Source organism: Aquarana catesbeiana, linkage group LG01 (genome assembly GCF_042186555.1).
Source record: "Aquarana catesbeiana isolate 2022-GZ linkage group LG01, ASM4218655v1, whole genome shotgun sequence".
Lineage (NCBI taxonomy): Eukaryota > Metazoa > Chordata > Amphibia > Anura > Ranidae > Aquarana > Aquarana catesbeiana.
The window spans coordinates 350946223-350967286 of NC_133324.1; the positions used below are offsets into that span (position 1 = coordinate 350946223).

General features: G+C 41.3%; 1 protein-coding gene across 1 annotated transcript in view; it reads left to right on the forward strand.

Annotated features, from left to right (window-relative positions):
• LOC141145766 (myosin-7) overlaps nucleotides 1-20017 on the forward strand; it is a 78963-nt gene extending 58946 nt beyond the window's left edge. The window contains exons 23-39 of the mRNA XM_073632647.1: nucleotides 16-192; nucleotides 270-415; nucleotides 1714-1804; nucleotides 1996-2385; nucleotides 3721-3847; nucleotides 5117-5235; nucleotides 5355-5551; nucleotides 5667-5850; nucleotides 5934-6099; nucleotides 6300-6424; nucleotides 6988-7296; nucleotides 8278-8481; nucleotides 8733-8858; nucleotides 9032-9307; nucleotides 12079-12174; nucleotides 12748-12882; nucleotides 19908-20017. Coding sequence (XP_073488748.1) covers nucleotides 16-192; nucleotides 270-415; nucleotides 1714-1804; nucleotides 1996-2385; nucleotides 3721-3847; nucleotides 5117-5235; nucleotides 5355-5551; nucleotides 5667-5850; nucleotides 5934-6099; nucleotides 6300-6424; nucleotides 6988-7296; nucleotides 8278-8481; nucleotides 8733-8858; nucleotides 9032-9307; nucleotides 12079-12174; nucleotides 12748-12882; nucleotides 19908-19925 — 2886 coding nt within the window. The 3' untranslated portion in view covers nucleotides 19926-20017. The remainder of the gene's footprint in view (nucleotides 1-15; nucleotides 193-269; nucleotides 416-1713; nucleotides 1805-1995; nucleotides 2386-3720; nucleotides 3848-5116; nucleotides 5236-5354; nucleotides 5552-5666; nucleotides 5851-5933; nucleotides 6100-6299; nucleotides 6425-6987; nucleotides 7297-8277; nucleotides 8482-8732; nucleotides 8859-9031; nucleotides 9308-12078; nucleotides 12175-12747; nucleotides 12883-19907) is intronic.
• The last annotated feature ends 1047 nt before the right edge of the window (nucleotides 20018-21064 follow it).

Here is a 21064-nt window from a genome sequence, read left to right on the forward strand (position 1 = left end):
TTGTTATTTTCACAGGTCAAAAATCTGACTGAGGAGATGGTTGGCTTGGATGAGATTATTGCAAAATTAACAAAAGAGAAAAAAGCTCTTCAGGAGGCTCACCAGCAAACACTAGATGACCTCCAGTCTGAAGAAGACAAAGTCAACGTGTTGACTAAAGCCAAAGCAAAACTAGAGCAACAGGTTGATGATGTAAGTAACACAAGCAGAATGGTATTAAGGAACAGATTTATCTGGGAATGTTCTAAAACTTTTTGTGGCCAATACAGCTGGAAGGATCACTGGAGCAGGAGAAGAAAATACGAATGGACCTGGAAAGGGTAAAAAGGAAACTAGAAGGAGATCTAAAATTGAATCAGGAAAGTCTGATGGATCTTGAAAATGACAAGGTGCAACTGGAGGAAAAACTGAACAAGTAAGTGGTTAAATATGGTGTAAAATAAGGTTGGGCAAATGGTTCGGCCCGAGCATGAGTTCAGGCTAAACATTGGCTGTTCACCCCGTTCGGGAAACACCCAAATTTGCGGGTGTTCTCCCCACCAAATGCCCTGCAATGTACTTCGCTCTGCACAGTGCATTCTGTGCCCTGATTGGGCAAAGCTTTGCCCAATCGGGCCGCAATAAAAGCTGGTTGTTAAGGAGCGGGGTCGGGAATCCGGAAGCGGCATCCTTAACAACCGATGAGTCATCGGCTGTCAATAGGCTTCCCCACTGACAGCTAAATTAAAAAAAAAAAACTTTTGCCATCAAAGACATAGTAAAAAATGTCCCCCTGAGTCCATAACAGGCCATTGGGTCTGGTATGGATTTTAAGGGGAACCCCACGCCAAAATTAAAAATGGCATGGGGTCCCCCCAAAATCCATACCAGACCCTTATCCAAGCATGCAGCCTGGCAGGTCAACCATACCAGGCCACATGCCCTCAACATGGGGGGTGCTTTGGGGCGGGGGCTTCTCCACAGCCCTGGGCTGTGGTTGTGGGGATCTGCAGGCGGGGGCTTGTCAGAATCTGGAACCCCCCTTTAACAGACATTTGGCAGTCAGCCATCAATGAGCATGGAGCGATTTCTTTTTCAATAGCCTGGTTCCGGCAATTACAATCGTGAGCCAATTTAAATGTGATTTGACTTGTTTTTTTTTTCTTTAGAAATGTCATTTTTGCTGCAGTATGTTCTATATATGCTACAGATGCGCCACTTTACAGGCAGACTAAGGGGACCCCCAGGCACTATATTAAATGGTTTTTATTGTTGCACTTTAAGCATCATTAAAATCACTGCAAAAACGATAGTTTTTTTTTTTAAATTAGCATTGATACATGTCCCCCAGGGCAGTACCCGGATCCCTATACCCCTTTTATGGTCAATTACTTACATATAAGCCTTCACATTTTGAACTTTTGTTTGGCACTTTTGTTCTCCAATGTTCGGCTCCCTTAGACTTCAGTGGAGTTCGCTGTTACGGGCAGAACTTTTCCCCGTTCGGGAGTTCTGCTACAAATCGAACAGGGGTGTGTTGGGCCCATCTCTAGTGTAAAATAATAAAAATGATTCACTGTAATGTTTTGGAGCAAGAATTGTTTGCCGCCCCCCCCCCCCCCCCAACAAAAAAAAATATACCACCAGCCGCCACTGATGTGCATTTATTTTAAACTATAACTGCACTCTTGTGTTCTGAATGGGACTTGCAAGTTTTTTTTTTACATATTGCAGAAAGGATTTTGAAATCAGCCAACTTAATACAAGAGTTGAAGATGAACAGAATGTATGTATTCAGCTCCAGAAGAAGATGAAAGAGCTTCAGGTAGGTATAGTTATTCTGATAGTAGCATTGGATTAGGGGGAACAAATTGGACAATGAAACATTTTCCTTTGTTTTGTAACTATCCTGTTTTAGTCTGGTAATACTGTGTAAGAATAATAAATCGATTTGTATGTATCTGATCATCAACATGTTGAGGTAAAATATTTAATATTTGAATTCATTTAATTTAGGCCCGTATTGAAGAGTTAGAGGAGGAATTGGAAGCAGAAAGAACAGCTCGAGCAAAGATAGAAAAGCTTCGCTCTGATCTATCAAGAGAGCTGGAAGAGATCAGTGAGCGTTTAGAAGAAGCTGGGGGAGCCACTACAGTACAACTGGAGCTCAACAAGAAGAGGGAGGCTGAGTTCCTTAAACTGCGGAGGGATCTGGAAGAGTCCACTCTGCAATCAGAGGCTATTGCTGCTACCCTACGGAAGAAACATGCCGATTCTGTGGCAGAACTCAGTGAGCAGATAGACAATCTACAGAGAGTCAAACAGAAACTGGAAAAGGAGAAGAGTGAATTTAAATTGGAACTGGATGATGTATCATCCAACATGGAGCACATGGTGAAAGCCAAGGTCAGAAATCAACTGAGAAGCACACCTATGTGGTTCAGTCATAGTAATCTAAATTTAAGCTGTCATTTTATTCACTAGGATATCCAACAATGATATAAGAAAGGGTTGATTTAATAAAGGCAAATAGACTGCACAATTTGCAAGGAAATATAAATTTTTCAAGGGAATTTTTCCTTAGTTTAGCGGATAAGGTGAAGCTCTGATGATTTCTAGTAAAGTGCAGGCAAAAAAATAAAGTTTTTTTTTTCTTTGATTTTTTTTTTTTGCATGTGATTAAAGTGCAGGCAAAAAAATAAAGTTTTTTTTTTTTTCTTTGATTTTTTTTTTGCTTGTGATTAGGCAATTTTCAACACAATCACTAGGCTGAGCGAACACTCCCTTGCAAATTAAAAATTCCCTTGCAAGCTGAACTGCCATCTACCTTTGGTAAATCAACCCCAATTTACACTCAATCAAAGTCAAATAAGTCAATACTAGTCCATGTATGACGATGTAGATACTGGACTAGGTGCAGTTGCACATTATGGAAATATTTCACTGTTGTTAGCCCTTTAATGAGAGTGTATTGAGGCTGCTATTACTAACATCTCTTTCTGAAGAATGGTAGTTGACTGCCTGTTTTTTAAATCTCTTGAATTGATATGCTGTAGCATAGATGTCAATGTGATGTTGCAGCTGTCTCATGGTGGCTCCAATCCCAAGCACTGAGCGATCACATGACTTCTGATCGCTCAATTTTCAGTCTGCCCCTCAAGTGCCAACTGGACCACCAGGCTAGGAACGGGGGTAGGTGCAGCTGGCTCTTAGCCACGCACTGAGAGGCAGAGGCAGAGCCAGCTGTCAATCAGGCAGCTGGGTGGATTCCGACTGATCCCGATCTGGGGGTGGCTCTGCCATGTCAGCTAAAAGTGAGCAGCAGGTGATTCTGGGTCACAGGAGCAAAAGTAAGTGAACCTCTGTCATCCACAGGGAAAGTATAGCCAAAGAAGATTTGGCCATATTTCTCTATTAAGTCATAGAACAAGTATGAAAATATTTTTTCCTGCCTTTCCTGGTCTGCATATTTAGGGAGCCCAGATTTGGGCTAAATTGTCAAGAAAAGGGGTTTGGCTGAATTTCTTTTTTTACAGCATGCCAACATGTAGTTATTTTTCTTTTGACAGAGAGATGCTATAAGGTTCTGTAACACTTTATAGTTATAAACATGTTCACTGCAGCAGATGCCCTTAGTTCAACAAGTAATGGCTTTGAAGCTATTATATATATGATCATTTTATTTCTCTATGTAGCTCTACCTTCAATTTTTATGTTTTGAAATAAACTTTCTCTTGGCAGGCTAACTTAGAGAAGTTATGCCGTACCTTAGAGGATCATGTCAGTGAGCATCGGACTAAGGCTGAAGAATCCCAGAGAACTGTTAATGAGCTGTCCACCCTGCGTGCCAAACTGCAGACCGAAAACGGTATTATCTTTGTTTCTTAACTAGAAATGCTATTACTTCTTAATAATTTACCACTTTAGAATGAATAGGGAGATTTTCACTATTCTTATTATTACAAGTTCAAATATTAGTAAAGAAACACAGTGATAGCATTACATACACCGTTTACAGCTAGTAGGAGAATAGGAGTTAGAAAACGATACCACTCGGTGTTTGTGTGTGTTGAAGCAAACCTGTGCCCAGGAAAAGAAGGTAAACTCTGACTCACAGCAGGCACTTTTGAGAACATAGATGAAAAGAGATATATGTGACACAGAGAACAGCAGAAAGTTCATAAAGTCCAAATGGAACTTACAGGGTGACTTCCTTCTTCAAAACACTTGATGCAGCACCTCTGGAGAGACTGAAGTTTCTCTAAGTGAACAGATAAAGAGAACAGGAGGGCGTGATCTAAGTATACTATGTTACATATTTATTATGGCAAAAGACAATTGGCAATTCACATTTAACAGTTAAAAACTGGCTCATCAACAAAGAGGTAAGGCCTCTTTGTTGATGAGCCTCTTTGTTGATGAGGTAGAGGTAAGACCTCTAATGGACAGAACAGCAGGGTACCCCGCTGACATCACATCCAGGCCCCTCTACATTCCATGGAGCCCTCCGCCATCTTCCCGCTTCCTCCATCCAAGCTGGCACCCGGCCCGATATCTGAACTGCTCAGGCTGCAAGTTTTTGGATGTGGCTCCCTACCCCATACGCATGAGCCAACCACCAACTGAGAATACACCTAAAGTGCCATTTTTATTCTACATAAATGAGTTATTTATGTACCAGTCCTACATAATCCAGCACTTAGTCTGGTGCCCCCTGGTGTGCTTTCTGGGCCCTTCAGGTTGATAACACCTACCTACCCAATGTGTCTTCCCAGGATTAAGGTACCCTGCTGATGAGCCAATTTTTAACTGCTAAATGTGATTTGCCAATTGTCTTTTTGCCATAATAAATAAGTAAGATACTGCACTTAGCTCACGCCCTCCTTCTAGATTATACTGTGATGTACAAAAAGTACAAACCATTCACCTGCTCTGACCACCCAGCCTTTCCTCTTACACCTTGCTAAATGGCGTCTTCTTTAATCAATAGTACATTGCATATTTGAGAGTTTTATTATATTATTTATTATATGGGCAATATAGGGTCAAATTGCTTGCAAAATGTTATACAGTATATTTCTGAGACTCCAACAGTAAGCATAATAATTCTTAAAATCAATATTATCTTTTTCTATAGGTGAGCTATCACGTAGGCTGGATGAAAAAGAGTCACTTGTGTCTCAGATGACTCGTGGCAAGCAGACTTACACCCAGCAGTTGGAAGATCTCAAGAGGCAGCTGGAAGAGGAGGCCAAGGTACATGTGATATAAATCAAAACAAACAATAGCAACAGCTATAAGAGTCACAATACTAACTTTTCACTAAATTGTGAAATATTCATAAGTTTAACCCAATCTGTCTAAATTTCCATCAGGCCAAAAATGCCCTAGCACATGCCCTACAGTCTGCCCGTCATGATAGTGATCTCCTGCGAGAACAGTTTGAAGAAGAACAAGAGGCTAAGGCAGAACTTCAAAGAGCTCTTTCTAAAGCCAACTCAGAGGTAGCTCAGTGGAGAACCAAGTATGAGACCGATGCCATCCAAAGGACAGAAGAACTGGAGGAAGCAAAGTAAGACTGACATAATTAAATGTGTCTACAGAAATTGATATTCCGGAAGAAACATTTGTGTTACATATAAACCTTTCCTTTATAATTTATTATATCGCTCCTGACATTTTTTAAGGAAGAAACTGGCACAGAGATTGCAGGAAGCAGAAGAAGGTGTAGAAGCTGCTAATGCCAAGTGTTCCTCTCTGGAAAAAACTAAACACCGTTTGCAAAATGAAATTGAGGATCTGATGGTTGATTTGGAAAGGTCAAATGCTGCAGCTGCTGCAATGGACAAGAAGCAAAGGAATTTTGACAAGGTAATCATAGGAGGAATATTGTAGCAAATTCTCTTTAACAACCACGCAGATTGAATTAATACTCACTATAATTTTGTACTCAGGTTCTAGCTGAGTGGAAGCAGAAATTTGAGGAATCACAGACAGAGCTGGAGACATCCCAGAAAGAAGCTCGGTCTCTGAGCACTGAACTATTTAAGCTAAAGAATGCCTATGAGGAATCTTTGGAACATTTAGAGACTTTCAAAAGAGAGAATAAAAATCTTCAGGGTGAGAAAATATGAATAGTACACATTTTATAATGCAAACAGCAGAGTTTCCAGCTTACGGTATATTAGACATTAATTAGTATTTAGTCAAAACTAAGAAAGAAATCCATAGATGTTCCACATTAAGAGAGCATTCTTACATTGTGCTGGACATTTGGGCTATCTAGACATTGATTTGAAATGTTTCATTTTGTAACACAGAGGAAATCTCAGACCTCACAGAACAGCTGGGAGAGAGTGGGAAGAGCATTCATGAGCTGGAGAAGATACGGAAGCAACTGGAACAGGAGAAGATGGAGATACATGCTGCACTAGAGGAAGCTGAGGTGAGCTGACACAACTGGACCCTCTTTACTAAAGATGGCTGCAGACATTAGCAAATGTTAGTCTTTACAGTTGGGTCAGAGAATGTTTATATTTGTGTGGGCCCCTCTTCGCCAGTGAGCTTTACCTGGACCTACTTGGGGTAAAACCCATTAACTGAAATGGATTTTTCCAGTTGGGTCAGAAAATGTTTGTTTGTGTGGGCCCCTCTCTGGCCAGTGTGCTTTACTTGGACCTACATGGGCTAAAACTCATTGACTAGGATAGATTTTTCCAGGTGATCACTATAGTTTCCAGGTGCTTGCAGTTCCTTTGCCTTTTCTTTCTAGTTTACAACACTTCACTAAATGATAGCGGTAAAATGTAATAATTAATAATTTCTTAAATCTCCATGCTTACTTACAAAATTGCTGAAAGATTAAAATGGGTACAAAGCAATCAGCTCTTCAATTGCAAGCAACATTTAAATCTAGCTTCAGTGGATATATAGTATATCACTTACATGCTAATGTTTTTGCAGCTCTGCTTTGTTTGATTAGTCATTATCTCTTGAAATCCTTCACAGGCTTCCCTTGAACATGAGGAAGGTAAGATTCTCCGTGCCCAGTTGGAGCTGCACCAAGTCAAGGCAGACTTAGAACGCAAGTTGGCTGAAAAAGATGAAGAAATAGAGCAGGTCAAAAGAAACCATCAAAGAGTGGTGGACTCACTGCAGACATCACTAGAGGCTGAAACCAGGAGCCGTAATGAGGCCTTAAGGATCAAGAAGAAGATGGAAGGAGATTTAAATGAGATGGAGGTCCAGCTAAGCCAGGCTAATCGTCAGGCAGTTGAAGCACAAAAACAAGTAAAGAGTCTCCAAAGCTACCTAAAGGTAATAACAAAAGTTGTATCAGGTGGATACCTAAACTTTTCACCTTCACTAATGAAAATCTAGAGAAATACTATCAATGATTGTCAAATATGTCTTTTTTTACAATGAGTATGGAAATTACATATTGATTGCATATATAATTATATTGATTTCTGGATATGCACCTTATCTGCCAGTTTTTAAAACTACCCTAAGATTTTGATATTAAGTAATATTTGAAACCAATTATCAGTAGCAGAAAGATGAAATAATGTTCTGGTATAAAATATATGCTTAAAATATTATGAAAACCATCCTGTTAGTACAATAGAATGTAAAAGGCTACAATCTGAAAGTAAACCAGGCAATTAGTGCTTGCCTCAGGACACCAAAAACCTGTGATGAGCTGATATGTAAATACCATTTTGAAGCAGGAATGTTGATGGCTAGCCAGCTCTTTTCGCCGCTCCTTCCTCGGGCCTGGTTCACACCTATGCGTTTTTCAGTGCTTTTTCTGTTTTGCAGAAACGCACTACAGTCTATTTAACATGGTTTCCTGTGGGCAATGTTCACATATTTGCGTTTTCCACTGGTGAGTTTTTTGGAAAGGGTCAGTCAGTAACTTTTTTCCCGCATTAGGTTGTGTTTTTAGTTCCATAGACTTCAATAGAAACGCAGAGGAAACGCTTCAAAAATGTGCCATGTGAGAAAAACGCAAAACACAACAGGAATACGCATCAACCGCAAGCTGCATAGATGTGAACCAGGCCTCACTATTAGAGTAATAAATGAATGTGATAAATAGTATACAACAGAGATATAAAGAAAAATGTCTACTGCTTAACAGCGCTTAGTGGGTTTTGTGGGTGCTCTAGAGGACATTGAAAGATACATGCAAGATTCTGAAGGTTCCTGCTTTACATTCCCGTGAAGCTTTAAATACGTTTTTGCATGGAAAGTGTGGCTTTAAACTATTGCTTTTTTGTGTTTGTAATATTACAGGACTCTCAAATCCAACTGGATGACGCATTAAGAGCCAATGAAGACTTGAAGGAGAACATTGCAATTGTAGAGAGGAGAAACACATTACTCCAGGCAGAGCTGGAGGAACTGCGTTCTCTGGTGGAACAGACTGAAAGAGCACGAAAGCTTGCAGAACAGGAACTCTTAGAAACCAGTGAAAGAGTACAGCTCCTCCACTCACAGGTCAGCTGGCTATACTAGTTCCTTTGCTCAAAGTAAGGGTAATTTCTTTGAATAGAGTGACCTATAAATTACTCTTTGTTCCATATTTAGATGCACAGTTGTTTCTATCAATGGATTGTTCCTGCCTTTTGTCCTCCTAACAATAGTCTAACCAAAGGCTCAACTGATATTTAGAAAATGCGGCTTCTCATTTCTTTGTAGCCATCTATGTGACTTTGAGTGTCTAATTATATCTTTACTGCTTGACACAGAACACCAGTCTGATCAATCAGAAGAAGAAGATGGAATCTGACTTGTCTCAGCTACAAACAGAAGTGGAGGAAGCAGTGCAGGAGTGCCGTAATGCAGAAGAGAAGGCGAAGAAAGCTATTACAGATGTGTGTACTTTGGAATAATGTAGTTGAGTGCACATGTGTGTATGTGCATGTACATATACTTGTAGAGACAATAGGACTACTGTAAAATTATATAGGTGTAAGCATGATCACGCTTTAACATAAACTTGCATTAACCTGTATATTATATTGTACATAAAATAATTTCATTACAGGCTGCCATGATGGCAGAAGAGCTGAAGAAAGAGCAGGACACAAGTGCCCACCTGGAAAGAATGAAGAAGAACATGGAGCAAACAATCAAAGATCTCCAGCAACGTCTAGATGAGGCTGAGCAGATTGCAATGAAAGGTGGGAAGAAGCAGTTGCAGAAGCTGGAGGCTCGAGTTCGGGAACTGGACAGTGAGCTGGAGACTGAGCAAAAACGCCATGCCGAGTCTGTGAAGGGCATGAGGAAGTATGAGAGGAGAAATAAAGAACTCACCTACCAGGTGCAGAACACATGAACTAAATGTAGTATAATAATGTTCAATGTTAAAGCCGTTTTAAACCCAAAAGCAAACATTTATTGTATTGCAACTTACCAATTCTTGGATGTGACAGCTGTATTCGTTTTTTTTAGGTATTCTTTCTTCCATTTTCATCTGGCGATCCAGCCAGTAAGTCTGTTGTTTTCAAAAAAACAAGCTCTCTTGCGGTTACAGGGATGAGACAAACCATTTAACACAGACAGGGCTGCTTACAATGATCAGATTGTATTTTTTTCATGTGAAACCTTTATCCCAAAAGGAAAAAAAAACTGTTTACTGCTTGTAAAGCGTTAGCTGGAGTTTGGCTTCAATTTGTTAGTGTATTTAAATCTGCTAGTACATCCAACGCCCCCCCCTCCAGACTGACAATGCTGCTGTCTAAATCTGCCCCTTGTGCTCACTCCTTCAGAGTGGAGGCACTCTAATACAGAATGTGTTACTGGCCAGATCACCAGGTGAAAAAAGAGTGAAAAAAAGACTAGAAAAAAGAAAATGCTGCCACCACATCTAATGATTGGCAAGCTGCAATATATTACATTTTTGGCTTTGGGTTTAATATCGCTTTAAAACCAAACAAATAATGACCTGAATATAATGCTCCAGTCAACACTGAAGGCTAGATATTACTAACTACTCCCGTTATAAGATCCTTGCTATCTGTCACATAGAAAATAGATAAAATATAGCATCTTATGCCGTGTACACACGGGCGGACTTTTCAACGGACTAGGTCTGGCGGACTTTTCGACGGACTTTCCGAATGAACGGACTTGCCTACACACGATCAACCAAAGTCCGACGGATTCGTAGGTGATGACTTACACCGGACTAAAACAAGGAAGTTCATAGCCAGTAGCCAATAGCTGCCCTAGCGTTGTTTTTTGTCCGTCGGACTAGCATACAGACAAGCGGACTTTTCGACTGGACTCAAGTCCGTCGGAAAGATTTGAAACATGTTTCATTTCTAGGTCCGTCGAACTTTTGGGAAAAAAAGTCTGCTGGAGCCCACACACGATCGAATTATCCGACGGACTCCGGTCATGTGTACGCGGCATTAGAATCATTTAAAATCAAATTGAAGCTTTTTTCTTTTTGAGCCAAGAATATGGCCCGTGTGTGCTTACAACTCTTATGCCGCGTACACACGATCGGAATTCTCGTCGGAAAAAGATATGATGGCTTTTCTGACGGGATTCCGCTCAAGCTTGCCTTGCATACACACGGTCACACAAAAGTTCGCTGAACTTCCGACTGTCAAGGACGCGGTGACGTACAACACTACGACGAGCCGAGAAAATGGAGTTCAATGCTTCAGAGCATGCGTCGAATTGTTTCCGAGCATGCGCAGGAATTTTGCGCGTCAGAATTGCTACAGACAATCGCATTTTTTGGATAGAATCTTTTTCTGACCCAAAAATTGAGAGCATGCTCTCAATCTTTTGCTGGCTGGAATTCGGCCAGCAAAAGTCCGATGGAGCATACACACGGTCGAATTTTCCGACAAAAAGCTCTCATCGGTCTTTTGCTGGCCGAAATTCCGATCGTGTGTACGCGGCATTAAAGCTGCCCTGGGTTAACAGCACACCAGAGAGCTGGACTGCTGCTCTCATATGGAGTGTACTAGTCTGACATTCCTCCTGCGTAATGATCTAATTAACAATGCTTATGATCACTGAATAATTCCTAGATAGCAAAGCAGTTCACTAATTGAACTGAGTCTTTATTTGTGGTTAACACGTTCAAGTTTTTTTTAAAAGACTGTATCTATGTGCATTGTGCATTGGTGAGCCGTAAATATGATAGTGACTTTAACACTGGACCAATTTTACAAACCGTAATCCATACTGCCCTTACATTTTTCCCTACATCTTCCTTCATTCATACCTTGTGTATGTAAACCTTTGTTGATAAGATACAGACTTACTGTATGTATAGTGCAGAAAAAGCGCAGGCTACCTACCTGGTTCAACCATATGACAGGCAACCATTTCTTCGACAGGCTGATGTATTAGATGAGGACTGAAGAAAGAAGGACTTTCCTGTGGGGACAGAAGTATGAGTTTCCAATCATGAAAAGCTCTCATGCTTGTACAAAGAAGTTTAATTAATAACAAAGTATTATAGAGTCAAATAATTTACATTTGGTAAATGGTGGAGAGCTCTTGTGGGCTACTATGTACTATGATTGGTAATATCTATTTGCTTAAGCTCTTGACTTTGCACACTGTGACTACATAGAGGTTCACTCTCCCTGCAGAAAGTTTATTTTATGGGGAATGCAAACAAAGTTCTGGGACATGCAAAGGTGGGTAAGATGGGTTCAAGTTCTCAGCGAGACGAGTTAAAATTGCAGTGAGACCCTTCTATTGTAGTATAGAGATATATAAGAATCCAGGGGGTAGATTAAGCCCACCATATTTGCATGTAAGTAAAATATCACCTTTGGGTTGACTGGTCCATTAACCATGTTTTCTGCTTGTTAGCCATATTTTCACCTAGTGTAGTGGGTGGAAGAAAAATTCTGAGATCGGAAGATATCTCTTCCACCCATCAGTCATCTGCCTATCTACAGCCAACCTTAGGTACAAAACGTACATAGCCTGGTAGTGCTTATACTGTACTATTTTAACTACAGTTTTTAATACAACAGTGACAGTACTTGTGCTTCTTCTTGCCACTCCTACAGTATATTATTTACCACCATTCTCTTTGAAATGTTCATTCTTTGCCAGACTGAAGAGGACAGAAAGAACTTAGCTCGTCTTCAGGACCTGGTTGACAAGTTACAGCTCAAAGTGAAGGCGTATAAGAGACAGGCAGAGGAGGCTGTAAGTATCTTGGCTTGGTTGGCTTTTCTTTCACAAATTATTATGAAGGAATATATGCATGGAATCCCCAAAAGATACAGTTATTTTTTTTAAATACACTTTTGTATGTTTTCGGAAAATGTTTTACCGCATATGATAACTAGGTGATACAACATTCTACATATTTATTGCTCAGTAAAGTAGTATTTACTGCATTATGACCTGGGATATTTTAGAACTTTTGACTACATGTATGATATGCTTGAGTAGAGCTTTCTGTAATTCTGCTATAACATCAAATCATCTTCTCCCTCATGCTGCTGGGGCATGGTAGAACTTATATAGGAGAAGACTGGTTTTGCGGGATATAAACATGGGCATTTCTTCAGTCAGACACTTCATATTCATACATGGTTATTTTCGTGAGCAGTGAACTTCTGTTACATATGTCTTTTTAAGGTGATATAAAATGTTAACATTGCATATAAGCCATTTAAACGCTGTATTTTTTTGTTAAGTCTGTCCTTAAAAATTGCTACATTTTCCCTTGTAACTTCTTTTTTATCATGTTTGCTTTTTTTTTTTAATCTGTAGGAGGAGCAAGCCAACTCGAACCTTTCAAAGTTTCGTAAGGTTCAGCATGAGCTGGATGAGGCTGAAGAGCGAGCAGATATTGCAGAGTCTCAAGTGAACAAAATAAGGGCCAAGAGCAGAGATGTCAGCACCAAGGTTAGTGCTCTTTAGGGACAATGTGGGCTGAGAGTAATAATGGGCAGGAGGAGAAAGGTGTAATGCCGCGTACACACGGTCAGACTTTTCGACCGGACTTGTCCGACGGATGCCGACGGACCAAATCCGGCGGACAATCCGATCGTGTGTGGGCTTCACCGGACCTTCAGCGGACTTTTCCAGACGCAAATCTGACGGACTTTAGATTTGGAACATGCTTCAAATCTTTACGTCGTAACTCCGCCGGAGCCAGAAATCCGGTCGTCTGTATGCTAGTCCGACGGACAAAAACCCACGCTAGGGCAGCTATTGGCTACTGGCTATCAAGTTCCTTATTTTAGTCCGGTGTACGTCATCACGTACGAATCCGTCTGACTTTGGTGTGATCGTGTGTAGGCAAGTCCGGTCGTTAGAAAGTCTGTTGAAAGTCCGCCAAAAGTCCGTCGAAAGTCTGTCGAAAGTCTGTCGGACGAGCTGTCGGACTTTTGTAGCTGAAAAGTCCGACCGTGTGTACGCGGCATAAGAATCATGCAAAAACTGTTAATCAGAAGACAATATTTGTGCTTTATTATATTACATAGAAGAAGCCCAAATAAAGCTTCCTTGGTATCACTGTAATGAAGTCAGGCTGCAGAACTAATAATCATGGACTACTTTTTTAAGTTTTACATGTGCTATTTTCTGCAGCAAGGGTTAAAATATCCTGTGTTATCAGCATGCTAGAGAGCCAGACTTCTGCTCAGAGGGTATCAGTCTGGGTCTTTATGAGCTAGTTTTGCGTCAAAACAAGGCTTCGGACAGGCTTTGCTCTCTAAACGCCAGTCAAAGCTCCTGTCACTAAATAAAATGGTTAGCTTACAGTCTTATGCCCTGTACACACGATCGGACATTGATCGGACATTCCGACAATAAAATCCATGGATTTTTTCCGACGGATGTTGGCTCAAACTTGTCTTGCACACACACGGTCACACAAAGTTGTCGGAAAATCCGATCGTTCTGAACACGGTGACGTAAAACACGTACGTCGGGACTATAAACGGGGCAGTAGCCAATAGCTTTCGTCTCTTAATTTATTCTGAGCATGCGTGGCACTTTGTGCGCCGGATTTGTGTACACACGATCGGAATTTCCGACAACGGATTTTGTTGTCGGAAAATTTTATAGCAAGCTCTCAAACTTTGTGTGTCGTAAATTCCTATGGAAAATGTGTGATGGAGCCTACACATGGTCGGAATTTCCGACAACAAGGTCCTATCACACATTTTCCATCGGAAAAATCCTATCATGTGTACAGGGCATTACAGTTCTGTTTACACCTTGCTTTTGCTTTACTTTGCTTTGGCTTTGCTTCAAAAATTATACCCTATGTAGCTTTAATGGTGCTTCAAAGCGTCTTCAAAGCCTCCATAGAAGTCTATGGCAAAGCTCGATTGAAGCCCCACTGAAGCCTCATTGAAGCCCCACGAAGCCTCACCGAAGTCCAACCAAAGGCTCATCAAAGCCCCATGGAAGCCTCATTGAAGCCCCACTGAAGCCTCATCAAAGCCCCCCAAAGCCTCATCGAAGCACCAAGCAAATGCAAAGTGGAAACAGGACTGTAAGCTAACCATTTTATTTAGTGACAGGTGCTTTGACTGGCGTTCAGAGGGCTTTAACAAAATGTGTCCGAAGACATGTTTTGAAGCAAGTGTAAATTAGCCCTAACAGTCCTGTTTACACCTTGCGTTTGCTGTGCTTTGCTTCGGCTTCACTACAAAAATTTACCCCATGTAGATTTAGTGGTGCTTCAAAGCGTCTTCAAAGCCCCCATAGTCTATAGCAAAGCTTGCTTGAAGCACCTGCAGCTTTGGAGAGGCTTTAATTCAGCTTTAGCTTTGCTCTGTTTTGGAGAAATTGCAGGTATGAGATATCAGCACACACACACAGGGCACCTGCTAAGCTTCATTAAAGCTTCAAAAAAGCATTACTAAAGCTTCACCGAAGTATCGTTGAAGCTTCACGGAAGCATCACTGAAGCTTCACCACCGTAGCATCAAAAACACATCATTAAAGCATGTTGAAGCGGTAGGCGCTTTAATGTGTGTTGAAGCCAAAGCAAGTGTAAATGAGGCCTAACATTCCAACACGCCCTTTCTGTCCAGTGTTCCAATAAGCAGTGCTTACACACCCTGAGCAGCACTGTTCATTGGAGGGATGGGAGAAGGTTGTGTTAGAGCATTGTGTTTTGTGTTGAGCAGCAATCCGACTCTCTAGCATGCTGCAGGGCTAGGAATGTGCCGAGCACCCCCGGTTCGGTTAGCACCAGAACATACCGAACAGGCAAAAAATTTGGCAGAACACACGAACACCATTAAAGTTTATGGGACACGAGCATCAATAATCAAAAGTGTTCATTTTAAAGGCTTATATTCAAGTTATTGTCATAAAAAGTGTTTGGGGACCTGGGTCCTGCCCCAGGGGACATGTATCAATGCAAATTAAAAAAAAAAAACTGACGTTTTTTCGGGAGCAGTGATTTCTTTAATGCTTAAACAATGCTTAAACAATGCTAAAACAGTGAAACAATAAAAATGAACTATTCCTTTAAATATCGCGCCTGGGGGGTGTCTATTGTATGCGTAAAGTGGCGATTTTTTCCCGTGTTTAGAACAGTACCACAGCAAAATGACATTTCTAAAGGAAAAATTGTCATGTAAAACTACTCGCGGCTGTAATGAATTGTCGGGTCTTGGCAATATAGATAAAAACCATTGAAAAAAAGAGCATGGGATTCCCCCTCAGTCCATTACCAGGCCCTTTGGGTCTGATATGAATATTAAGGGGAACCCCGAACCAAAATTAAAAAAAAAATTGCGTGGGGGTCCATCTAAAATCCATACCAGGCCCTTCGGGTCTGATATGGAAATGAAGGGGAACCCTGCGCCAAATTTAAAAAAAAATGGCGTAGGAGTCCCCCCTTCAGGTCTGGTATGGCTTTTAAGGGGAACCCTGCGCCAAAATTTAAAAAATATGGCATAGGGGTCCCCCTCAAAATCCATACCAGATCCTTATCCGAGCATGCAACCTGGCAGGCCGCAGGAAAAGAGGGGGGATGAGAGACCGCCCCCCTCCTGAACGTACCAGGCCACATGCCCTCAACATGGGGAGGGTGCTTTGAGGTGGGGACAAGGCCTCATCCCCACAACCCTTGCCCCTTGTCAGAGGAGTAAATAGGTGACCCCGTCCCCCTCTGACACCAACGGGAAAGCCATAAGGAAGTCCCCGTGGCGTCAGAGTGGGCGGGGTCACCGGGTGGCCCCCTCAGTTATATAAGAACTGTCACAAGCACAGAAGCGTCACATGGGCGGGAGCCTCCCATTGAGGCGGATCGTCCGGAGGACGAAGCGGGGGAGAAGAAGCCGGAGGAAGATGGAGGAGACCGGAGGAAGAAGCAGAGGAAGATGGAGGAAGAAGTGGGGCAAGAAGAAGATGGAGGAAGAAGGAGAAAACTGAAGGAAGACCAGAAGACGATGGAGGAAGAAGCGGGGGAAAGAAGAAGACGTTATTAAAAAAGGAATTGTCAAAAACCAGCTATTGTCTTTTTTACCATTTTGACACTTTTTTTGTGAAATGGTAGGGGTACATCGTACCCCATTACCAATTCACACGGTGGGAAGGCCAGGATCTGGGGGTCCCCTTGTTGAAGGGGGCTTCCAGATTCTGATAAGCCCCCCGCCCGCACAATCACCGGGCAAGCGTTGTGGGGATGAGGCCCTTGTCCCCATCAACATGGGGACAAGATGCTTTGGGGGGCTACCCCAAAGCACCCTCCCAATGTTGAGGGCATGTGGCCTGGTACGGTTCAGGAGGGGGGTGCTCTCTCGTCCCCCCCTCTTTTCCTGCGGCCTGCCAGGTTGCTTGCTCGGATAAGATTTTGAGGGGGACCCCTACGCCATTTTTTTTTCATTTTGGCGTAGGGTTCCCCTTAAAATCCATACCAGACCTGAAGTGTCTGGTATGGATTTTGAGGAGGACCCATACGCCATTTTCTTTTATTTGGCACAGGGTTCCCCTTAATTTCCATATCAGACCCGAAGGGTCTGGTATGGATTTTAGGGGGACCCCCACGCAATTTTTTAAAAACTTTTGGTTCGGGGTTCCCCTTTATATTTATACCAGACCCAAAGGGCCTGGTAATGAACTGGTGGGGATCCCATGCTCTTTTTTTCAATGATTTTTATCTATATTGCTGAGACCCGACAATTTATTACACTCAGTTTTAAATGACAATTTTTCCTTTAGAAATGTCTTTTTGCTGTGGTACTGTTCTAAACACGGGAAAAATGCGCTACTTTACAGGCATACTATAGACACCCCCCAGGCACGATATTTAAAGGAATATTTCATTTTTATTGTTTCACTTTAAGCATTAAAAAAATCACTGCTCCTGAAAAAATGGCCGTTTAAAAAAAATAAAATTTCATTGATATATGTCCCCTGGGGCAGGACCTAGGTCCCCAAACACTTTTTATGACAATAACTTGCATATAAGCCTTTAAAATGAACACTTTTGATTTTTCATGTTAATGTCCCATAGACTTTAACGGTGTTCCGACGGCTTTCGAATTTGCCCCAAACACCGCATATTGTTCGGTGTTCGCAGAACATCCGAACAACCAAAGTTCGACCCGAGACCACAATTTTTAAGATTTATGCAGGCTGTATACCAGTACTAGTATAGGAAAATTAATTTGAGTGCAAGTATTAATTAGAAAGACACGTTTAAAAAAAGGCAACAAAGCCAACATAGAAAAATTAAAGTGAAACTAAAGTCTGCAATAACTTTAATAGAATGAGTGAAAATTCAGTGATGGCGCCAAAGAATAATTAATATAACCATGAGTGCAGCTGCCCCTTTTAAAAGTGGAATGAACCACCTTATATTTTATTTTATTTTATTTATTTATTTCAGGTACTTATATAGCGCTGTCAATTTACACAGCGCTTTACATATACATTGTACGTTCACATCAGTCCCTACCCTCAAGGAGCTTACAATCTAAAGTCCCTAACTCACATTCATACATACTAGGGACAATTTAGAGAGGATCCAATTAACCTACCAGCATGTCTTTGGAGTGTGGGAGGAAACCGGAGTAAACCCACGCAGGCACAGGGAGAACATGCAAACTCCAGGCAGGTAGTTTGCACCACTGTGCTTATATGTGACCAAATAGCAATGAAAAGGTATGGTGCTAACTCAAACACAAATAATAGTGATCATCAACATAAATAAAAAAAAAAAACAGTGATCATCAGCATAAATTATACAGTACACAACGTAAAAATTCCATAATTTGATAGTTCCATAAAAAATAGCAAAGAATCTTCACAGAATGAACCAATCGCCGTGATTGAAAGAAAGCTGCAGAAACAGGTTATTCCTTTAAACTGTGCTCCACCGCAAACCGTGTGAGAAATGCAAACTCACCAAAAATGTACAGTAAATGTGCCTTGCAACAATAACAATCTCTTAAACAGCAGCGTATATGGAGGTGATGATCCTTAGCCCCAGATATATCTCCTTACATTAATCCACCCTTACATCTGAGGAGAAACATTTTGAAAATCATTGTGCGATATGTTTATTAAAAGTTAAATTCAAACAGGTCAATACAAAAATGTGCACTTACATTTGTGGGTGCTGCTAGTCAAGCTTCCTGATGAAGTGTTGATCACGAAATGCATTGAGGCTGCGCGTCTGCCTGTATTGACGTCACTTCCGGCTTCCTGGTTCCTACCTCCGGTGCTTTGGAGCGCATGCCGCATCCTGGAGAGACAGCTAGCTCACCTACTAAGCTGTACATGTTGGTACTGACTTACAGCACCCACAAATGTAAGTGCGCATTTTTGTATTGACCTGTTTGAATTTAAGCTTTAATAAACATTTGCGCAATGATTTTCAATATGTTTCTCCCAAGCTTTAATGGGGGATTAATGTAAGGAGATATCTCTGGGGCTAAGGATCATCACCTCCATATACGCTGCTGTTCAAGAGATTGTTAATGTTGCAAGGCACATTTACTGTAAATTTTTGGTGAGTTTGCATTTCTCACACACAGTTTGAGGTGGAGCACGGTTTAAAGAAATAACCTGTTTCTGTACCTTTCTTTCAATCACGGCAATTGGATCATTCTGTGAAGATTCTTTACTATTTTTTATGGAACTGTCACATTATGGAGTTTTTTGATTGTGGACTGTATAATATATGTTGATGATCACTGTTTTTTTTATTTATGTTGATAATCACTATTATTTGTGTTTGAGTTAGCGCCATACCTTTTCATTGCAATTTGGTCACCTTCTTTAATAGCCCAACACTTGCCAGGTCCCTCTGGCATCTTCTCCCCAGGTTCTTCCAGGTGCCAGTCTTTGGCGATCTTAATTGGCTGACACGGGATGATGTCACTTCCAGCAGGGGCGGACTGACCATTCGGGCTCTCGGGCACTGCCCGAGGGCCCCATGCCCTAAGGGGCCCCATCAGGGTTGCCAGCCTCAATAAAACCAGGGACAGTATGTAAAAATCTGTGTTTTTTTAAAAATCCCAAGATTATAGCTGGCCTGCCTCTCCAGTACCTTTTCAGTGTGTGTATGTGTATTCTGTGTGTCTATACTGTATGTGTGTGTGTGTGTGTATACTGTGTGGCCCCATAATCTATTGCCTGGGGGCCCCATAATCTCCTATTGCCCAGGGGCCCCATAATCTTCTCCTATTGCCCGGGGGCCGCATGAGTTGTCAGTCCGCCCCTGACTTCCACACATGCGCAGGAGTTCAGTCATCCCGACACACAGGCATTCACAGCTCAGGCACATAGGTTTGTTTTATTGCAGAAGAAACATTGCATGTCTCCTCTGCAATAAAAAGCCTGCATGCTTGGATTCTTTTAAATGTTACACTTTAGTTCAGCTTTAAATATATTAAGATAGTTGGCATTTAGGGAAATCACTGATCAATCTTATCTTGCTTTTTTTTTCTTTGCAGAAAACTTTGAATGAGTAAGACCGATGCACTAATCCACTTCTACATGATACAGAGTCCAAGACAATGTATTCTGTGACCTGTCCTTATGTACAATAAAAAATTCAACCTGCCTTTTGCTGTACTTTTTTTTTTTAATTCACAATACCTGTTGCTTCGCTCTTTTTGATTATTGTTTCACCCTGGGGAAAAAGATGTGCGAGGAAGATGTAAAAAAATACGAAATATGGAAACTTCTGGACTTAAAGAAACAGACCTGTAAAGAAGATTGGGCTACAATTACTTCAGACCAAATTTATAGCATACTTGTTATCACCTTTGACCTCCTCTCCTTTATTAATTCTTTGACTATTTTTGTTAAGGGGCACAATGTTGGATCAGATCAGCCAATTTGAAATTTTGCTTAGAAAGTCAAGGACTGACCTCCCTCCCCACCAACCTTGCTTCTTATAAATAAATATAAATTCTTCACATGAAGAGTGGTCTAAATATCTCTACCTCTTTTAAAGAAAACACACCCCATGTCTGTGAAGGCTCTTATTTATCCAAGTCATGGTATAGCTAGTTGTAGTTAGTCACATTTAATTAGTCTTGTTTAAGTGTGCCTTCTTTTGATTTATGAGATCAGTTTAGCTGCTTTGGAATAAGAACCACAGGAATAGGATCACTTTATTCATATACCTTAGGCCAGCTATGCTCAAAAGAGTTATGCAGATGCCATCCTTGTGAGGTCAATGGTGAATCCATAATTTGCTGTTATACTCTATGTTACATACAGGAAGGAGTGTCCTTCTCCAGAGGGTGCTCCAGCATCTTCTTGTCTGCTAAACAATAGAATTACTTGCTCTAAAGTCAGGTATATACAGTATCTCACAAATCACATTTTTGTAAATATTTTATTCTATCTTTTCTTGTGACAACACTGAAGAACTCACACTCTGCCACAATGTAAAGCACAATGGTCTCTAACATCCACCAGCTCTGTGATGTCGTCATGGAGGAGTGGAAGAGGACTCCAGTGGCAACCTGTGAAGCTCTGGTGAACTCCATGCCCAAGAGGGTTAAGGCAGTGCTGGAAAATAATGGTGGCCACTCAAAATATTGACACTTTGGGCCTAATTTGGACATTTACACTTAGGGGTGTACTCCTGTTGCCAGCA